This window comes from Quercus lobata, chromosome 7 (genome assembly GCF_001633185.2).
Source record: "Quercus lobata isolate SW786 chromosome 7, ValleyOak3.0 Primary Assembly, whole genome shotgun sequence".
Classification (NCBI taxonomy): Eukaryota; Viridiplantae; Streptophyta; class Magnoliopsida; order Fagales; family Fagaceae; genus Quercus; species Quercus lobata.
In genome coordinates this window covers 45,378,204-45,386,623 of record NC_044910.1, presented here as the reverse complement: position 1 = coordinate 45,386,623, position 8,420 = coordinate 45,378,204, and the positions used below count along the sequence as shown (strand labels likewise).

The following is an 8,420-nucleotide window of genomic DNA, read 5'->3' as shown; positions in this document are numbered from 1 at the left end:
CGGCCTAAAAAACGAACGCTAGAACCTTCTCTGTTCCAGTTGTCCAATTACGACTCCTATGTATATATCAAGCTCAGTGTGTGTCTCTACTCTCTACTCTCATCAACTCTCAGCTCAGCTTTGCAGTCTTAATTAGCGTGATTAAAGGTCTGTATCTTTTTTTTTTAACTTTTTAGCAAAGTTTATTCTCTAAATGCGATTTTATGATCCGATCGTCTAGTTTGGTTGCCGAGAAAATGCAGGAAAGTTCAAAGTATAGTCTATAGGCTTAGAACTTGAACGATGAAGTTAGTTTCTCTTGTTTTGTTCTGTTACTTTTTCTGAGGACGGAGAAGTGGATTGAATTATTTGTTTGTAGTTGTAGTCTGATCGATGATACATGTGGTTTGATTTTGCTGAGTCAGAACATAGAAGAAGATCGTCTCCATGGGAAAGAATTACCCAACAGTGAGCGAGGAGTACCAGAAGGCAGTGGAGAAATGCAAGAAGAAGCTCAGAGGACTCATCGCCGAGAAAAAATGTGCCCCTATCATGCTCCGATTAGCGTAAGCGACTCTCTCTATCTATCTCTCTAATTTTTAATGAGTTTCTTAATTATGACTTTTTAGTTTTTAGTTTATTAAAAAATTAAATATTTAAAGTGGATAAGACAGAATGATCTGAGGAAAACGGGAAGAAAAGAGCTAATTTCACCATATTTTTACAACGTTTTCGTAACAAATCACTGGTTAGTTGTTATTGGTTCAAATTTGAATTTACCATTGAGATTATTTTTTTAACCCAACCATAACAACTAGTAACATCATGTCACTTAGTATTTATGTAAAAATATCGTGGACATATCATTTCCCCGATTAGAAATATATGTGTAACTGTTTAACAATATATTTAAAGGGCTGTGTTTTATACACAATCCAAAAAAAATTAAAACTGTAACTTGAATTCATGATTTTTATGTTGGAAATTATGACTTCAGTAAAAATACTATAACAAAATATTTTTTAAATGACAAAACATTGTTCACACTGTGCCGTGGTTCTGCGTTTAAGATTTGTTATTATTAATTCTCATTTGGACAATGCCTATCGCGGCAAAACACATTACCAAAAATCATAGATGATAAGTTATTACTGATTCTCATTTGGACACACAATTTAAATTATTTTTTTACCCATTAATAATAGCTAGAACTTGTTATTTAAGATTTGTTATGAAAGTGTTGTGGATATAAGATTTCTCTTCCATCATCTTTCGGATTGTGAATAAAACTATATAAAACAGTTTGTATGTAACAAATATTACCGATATTTTGTTTGAAAGTTGTTGTTGGATTATATATATTTTATGAGAGGATTCTATATAGTTTTTAACTATGTATATGTTCATCTTATATATCAGAATTTGGGATACATGATTACTGATACATAATTACCAGAGAGTTCAACCAGTAAAGAATATGATGATAAAGAGCGTAATCATCAAAAGTAGTCGTCATAGATTGAAACTCAATGAAAAAGAAAAAGAAAAAGATACATGATTATCTTAGAATAACGGAGTTTATACATGATCGTTGGGTGTTGTAGATGGCATTCGGCTGGTACCTTTGATGTGAAGACGAAGACAGGAGGACCGTTTGGGACTATAAGACACTCAGCGGAGCTTGCTCACGGAGCAAACAACGGTCTGGATATTGCCATTAGGCTTCTTGAGCCCATCAAGGAGCAGTTTCCCATTTTGTCTTATGCAGACTTCTACCAGGTAGGTACCATGCCAGCCAGCTAAATTAAATACTAGTACCATACAATCAAACTAACTAGTATAATTAATTAATTTCCCCAAGTGGCAAGGGGTACCCTGTTGTGGGCTCATTGGTCTAGGACTTGACATAAATATGAAGATTTCGATTCACTGTACTATTGGTCAATGGGGCTTTCGACTATTTCATGGACAAGAAGTTGATTGCTAACAAAAAAATGGGACATCACTTCTTTATTTTTTTATTTTTTAATTACTTATATAATTTGCTTTTATTTTTAATTTTTTTTCACTTTTTGGATTTGAAATTATTAATTGCCTTTGATTCATGTTTGCTTGTAGTTGGCTGGAGTTGTTGCTGTTGAAATTACAGGAGGGCCTGAGATTCCTTTCCATCCTGGAAGACCGGTTAGTGAACCTCAATATTTTCAACAGGTTCATTATTGCTTCACATCCAACCGTGTACACGGTTGGATTGAAAGATTGTGTACATTGTTAATGTGAATGAGGGTCCCAATAGTGTAGAAAAGACAATGGCGGTAATCTGTTACACATTTGATTGGGTGAAGTGAGGAAATTGCACACGAGGACAATTAAGGAACAAAATGGCTGGCTGTTCTTGAGAAGAGCAGTGTGCTATTTAAGGGATTATTTGAGAGTTGAACAATGATTCAATGCATGGAAGGGAGGGGGTGTATTTTGTGATTTACATCTACTAAAGAATATATAGTGATCAAACCGAGCAAGCTAAGAACAATATAATTGATATTAATTTTTTTCTTGGTAAAATATTTGTTCAGAAAACTAGTTCAAAATCATGTTCAATATTTTCTCATTGAAAAAGCTATTTTAAATTTAGTTTTTTCAAGTGTCTTTCCTCCCCAAAATTAGTTTTAAAATTATGGTGTATTTAAATGCATATTCACACCAAAAAGGTAGTTTTAAATTTGGCATTTTCACATATATATTCCCACGACAATTGGTTGTAACCTATGTCTACAAACTGGATATATTATTGTTGATTCAACTTATATATTGTAAGTCATAACTGAACAAGTTTTGTAGTTTGTCAAACATCTCCTTAAGTTTAGTTTGGAATTGAGCCTAGGTTGTATTTTTTCTTGTATTTATTTACTTCAGTAGATACTGCATGCTGCTCTACGTCAGTAGGGTAATATGATAACACTTAGCGAATTATTGTTTATCAAAAGGATAAAGCCAACCTATCTCATGATGTTCTAAACTCGGCTCATGTTCAATCCAGCACTAATTACAAGGCATGAATGTTAACAATTTGTTTAAAATTCAAGCGATAAGCTGGTAATTTGAAAATAAAAAATTATAAAATAATAATACATTTTTTGTGCTATTGTATATATGGGAAGTGTGGATTTTATTTTTGTTTTCCCTTTTTCTTTGGTGATAAATTCCTTGTATAAATTCTTTTGTGCATCTAAAATTGTATGAACAGTCCTAGTTGGGCACATTTAGATGCCTGAAATTAACCCTATCAATTAGTAGTTTATGTGATGTTAGACTCCATAGATTGTATTAGTTAATTCTGACATATTAACAGTATATGTGTCAAATTCTAAAAGTTACTTGTTTCTCTCAGGACAAAACTGAACCACCCCCAGAAGGTCGCTTACCTGATGCTACCAAAGGTCAGTTAATTAATTTGTTTAAAATCAAGCCATAGTTAGATCATTGCAGGTATCTAAATTTTTGTTGTAATTCAAGGTTCGGATCATCTGAGGGATGTATTTGGCCACATGGGTCTCAGTGACAAAGATATCGTTGCTTTATCCGGTGGTCACACCTTGGTATGTTCACAAATATGAAGTTCTTTTGTCACCTCCTTTTATAATTTATTACTGGTTTTGTAATAATGGAATGTTTCTACTTTCTACTGATACTTGGTTTTGAGCAATTCGTGAATTGTAGTGATTGTTTTTCTAAATGTTTTTGAAATCATTTTACAGGGAAGATGCCATAAGGAGCGTTCTGGATTTGAGGGACCCTGGACCAGCAACCCTCTTATTTTTGATAACTCCTACTTCAAGTAAGACATCTCTCTCTCTTGTTGATTTCTTGAGTTAATTTCTGGTCAAGTTGATTGTATACATTGTTTTCTTTTGTATCATCTTGTTCATTCTTTGCATATGCTAATTCTTCTACTTAAGTGTACTTTTGGATTAGCTTTTTCCTGAAACTAAATAAAACTATAAAGTTTGGATTACCTATTAAAAAGTTAGGCTTTAAATAGTCCAACATCAGCAAGGGAGCCAATAAGCTAAAAGAAAATTAGCCCATCCAAACACATGCACAACCAACTGATTGGTTTGAATCTTATTTAAACCAGGGAACTCCTTAGTGGAGAGAAAGAAGGTCTACTCCAGCTGCCATCAGATAAGGCTCTTCTGGAGGATCCTGTCTTCCGTCCTCTTGTTGAGAAATATGCTGCAGTGAGTATCTCACTCCTGTCCTACAGTTTTATTTATTACAAACATATTATGTAGCGTTGACGATTATCTAATTCAACTTTCTGGTTTCTGTCAATTTTGCTTCAGGATGAGGATGCCTTCTTTGCTGATTATGCTGAAGCTCATTTGAAGCTCTCAGAGCTTGGGTGAGTGAGACATATGTTCATATACATTTGTTTCCTTGAACTGCCTAACTGCCTAATACATGCTTTAGTATCTACTCCAACTTTTCTCCTCAATCTGACTATCAAACATTATATGACATGTTTAGATTTGCCGAATGCTGAATAAAAATTAGAGAAGTGAAATGTGGCTGCTGTCTGGTGTCTAGTCTGGAGGCTGGTTCATTCTAGTGAATTTTCTGGACTGGATGAACTTCTATAGCGTGGACGTTTTGTGTGCTTTGGACCTTTAGTTTCTGGCTATGTATGCTATTAAATTGCTATTAATGTCTGTAATATAAGTATATAACTGGTGCAAAAACAGTTAAAACATTGGTGTGTTTCATTGGTGTGACCATTATGAGTTTCAACCCCAATTATAGCTTCTTATGTGATGGCCGTACATTGCCTATCAAAATATGTGGTGAAAAGCTTGCTCTTTCTTTAATTCTCTTTTTTTTTTCCCCTGATGATGAAAATAGTAATTGTAGTAGAAGAGTTGGGCGGTATGGACGACTTTAAAACTTGTGTTCAATCCATTTATCTGTTGATTGTGTTAGGAACATTGACTAGCTTCACCCAAAAATTACATTGACACAAGTCGGTCTGGTGGTATGTGAATTTGCAGTCAATGTCAATAGGAACATATCTGGAGGATTGTGATTCAAAATTCACCAAATAGGCAGAGATGGAAGTTTTTGGTTACTTCCTATTTTGGCTCAAGGGGTTTCAATTTTCAAATGATGCATGTGGGTATGAATTTGGTTGGCCGTACTTGGTTCGAATTCCTTTTTTTTGGGGGGAGATACATGTCATAGGAAGCAACAAGCAGTTAGGAGTCATCCAAAAATTATATACATGTAGGATTTGGAATCTAAGGCAGCTCCAGGCCTACAGCCCAGCTGCTTTCAAAACTCTCTGGCAGAGTTGAATCTTGAATCTAAGACTGAGTTTGGATAGCGTTTTAGGCCTGGGATCCCGTGTCTGCATTTGATTTCTGTGGGTTTTGTGCATTGTTTATGGGGCCCGTAAGTACGGATTTTAGCAAATTTTTTTTTAAAATTGGGTCTTATGGTACTATTTACACATTTAAAAATTACTAGCCGATATCCCGCGCGATGTGCGGTGCATTTTGATAAATTTGTAATGAATTATTTATGACTTATTGATTTCATGAATACTATTATTGTTAGTCACACTTAATCTATGAGGTTTTCTCCTAAAACTAAATTCAAGCTAAATATATTGGGGGAAAATTCCCTTAATTCATGCAATCAAGAAATGTCACCAGATCATAGTGAAATTATCACCTACAAACTTGTTGGTTCCTAGGTGTCTTTCTTGTATTATTTATGTTTTATATATTAATTAGCACGAACGTAATATTTTGAAAATTAACATACTTTTCAGAAAGAAAAACGAAGATATTGTGAGAAAATTACGGAAATTTAATTTTTAAATCCAATGGAAATGGAGATTTATTATGGACAAATGTGGAGACAAATAATATATGGCCAATTCATTGAATTCGACTCTTGCAATTCTGCATTGAAGTTCGTCTTATGCAGAAAATCGAAAGTTTTTTTGATTCTTACATTTTTCATGACTTTTTAAATCCATCCATATCAATTCAAAACATGTAAAGTTTTAAATTTATACAAATACATAAATGCTAAATTTAGATGAGGTGGAAGCTTAAATGAGAAGGATGTCATACAATGTGTCACTTGGCAAAAAATTATACTTTCCCACATGAGGTCTCTACTTATATATATATATATATATTAAATATTAAATTGATGTGGAGACAAATAATATTTGCCGAATTCATTGAATTTGACTTTTGTAATTCTGTATTGAAGTTAAGTCTTATGCCGAAAATTGAAGAGTTTTTTTATTCCTACCTTACCCATGATTTTTTAGATCTATCTGTATCAATTTAAAGCATGTAAAATTATAAATGTATACAAATTCTTTGAATTTTATTCCTACATTTCTCATGACTTTTTAAATCCATCCATATCAATTCAAAGCATGTAAAGTTTTAAATGTATACAAATACATAAATGCTAAATTTAGATGAGGTGGAAGCTTAAATAAGAAGGATGTCATACAATGTGCCACTTAGCAAAAACTCATGCTTTCCCACATGAGGTCTCTGCTTATATAAATATATATATATATATTAAGTATTAAATTGATGTGGAGACAAATAATATTTGCCTAATTCATTGAATTCGACTATTGCAATTTTACATTGAAGTTAGTTTTATGTTGAAAATTGAAAAGGTTTTTTGATTCCTACCTTACCCATTACGTTTTAGATCTATCCGTATCAATTCAAAGTATGTAAAGTTACAAATGTATACAAATTTTTTGAATTTTATTCCTACATTTCATATGACTTTTTAAATTCATCCATATTAATTCAAAGCATGTAAAGTTATAAATGTATACAAATACATAAATGCTAAATTTAGATGAGGTGGAAGCCGAAATGAGAAGTATATCATATAATGTGCCACTTGGCAAAAACTCATACTTTCCCAAATGAGGTCTCTGCTATATATATATATATATATATATTAAATATTAAATTGATGTGCAGACTAATAATATTTGCCTAATTCATTGAATTCAACTCTTGCAATTCTGTGTTGAAGTTAGTCTTATACTGAAAATTGAAAAGTTTTTTTGATTCCTACCTTACCCATGACTTTTTAGATTTATCCGTATCAATTCAAAACATGTAAAGTTATAAATGTATACAAATTCTTTGAATTTTATTCCTACATTTTCCATGACTTTTTAAATCCATCTATATCAATTTAAAGCATGTGAAGTTATAAATGTATACAAATTCTTTGAATTTTATTAATACATTGAAATAAATGCATTTGTTATTACTTAATAGTTTGACATAAATGTTAAATTTAGATAAAGTGGAAGTTTAAATGAGAAGGATGTTATACAATGTGTCACTTGGCAAAAACTCATGCTTTCTCACATGAGATCTCTGCTTTTATAATATATATATATATATATATATATTGATTGATTGATGTGGAGACAAATAATATTTGTCTTATTCATTGAATTCGACTCTTGCAATTTTACATTGAAGTTAGTCTTATGCAGAAAATTGAAAAGTTTTTTTGATTTCTACCTTTCTTATGACTTTCTAAATCCATTCGTATCAATTCAAAGCATGTAAAGTTATAAATGTATATAAATTCTTTTAATTTTATTCCTACATTTTTCATGACTTTTTAAATTCATTCGTATCAATTCAAAGCATGTAAAGTTATAAATGTATACAAATTCTTTGAATTTTATTCCTACATTTCCTATGACTTTTTAAATCCATTATTAATACATTGAAATAAATACATTTGCCATTACTTAATAGGTTGACATAAATGCTAAATTTAAATGAGATGAAAACCTAAATGAGAAGGATTTTATACAATGTGTCACTTGGTAAAACCTCATATTTTCTCATATGAGGTCTCTACTTTTATATATATATATATATATATATATTGATTTTGTTATAGTGTTTTTAATTTTCAATAATAAGCGTTATCTAAACAGAAACTTAAGTTATTGGTTTTATTCCACCTCTTTCATTTGCTCCATTTTGTTCATTTTTGGTCTATTTTGGCACTTCTAATCTATTTTGATGAGTTTCAATTCTTAACCATTTCAGTCCAGTGTTGGCACTTGTGTTTGATATGAGTTTATTGCACCATTTTTGAAAATTTTCTAAATCTAAAGCATAACTGTTGAGGTTAATTGTACAGATCCATCTTGTGTAGTGTTAAGTGCCCATTTGTTTCAACGTTTTGGACCCAAAAAGCCCATTTTGAAGAAAGCTAGAGTGGAAAGCCCATTTGGTTCAGCATAAAACGCAACTTTTTGGAAAAAGTTACGTTTTGGGCCAAGGCTGAGAACGCGCAAGCCATTATGGAGCTCTAGAGGTCAATTTTAGAAAAAGTCCATGCGCGTTCTCAACTATTCG

General features: G+C 32.0%; 1 protein-coding gene across 2 annotated transcripts; it reads left to right on the top strand.

Moving 5' to 3' along the window:
• Positions 1–4,847, top strand: LOC115953030 (L-ascorbate peroxidase, cytosolic). 2 transcript variants are annotated; one of them, XM_031070457.1, is made up of 10 exons: positions 1–147; positions 405–545; positions 1,584–1,758; positions 2,098–2,163; positions 3,371–3,419; positions 3,496–3,578; positions 3,738–3,817; positions 4,118–4,220; positions 4,326–4,384; positions 4,510–4,847. In XM_031070457.1, the coding sequence occupies exons 2-10, from the start codon at positions 427–429 to the stop codon at positions 4,523–4,525; spliced, it is 750 nt and encodes a 249-aa protein (XP_030926317.1). In that variant the 5' UTR covers positions 1–147; positions 405–426; the 3' UTR covers positions 4,526–4,847. The 2 variants fall into 2 exon arrangements, with proteins under 2 accessions (XP_030926317.1, XP_030926318.1); XM_031070458.1 differs by having other exon boundaries at positions 28–147; positions 359–545.
• The last annotated feature ends 3,573 nt before the right edge of the window (positions 4,848–8,420 follow it).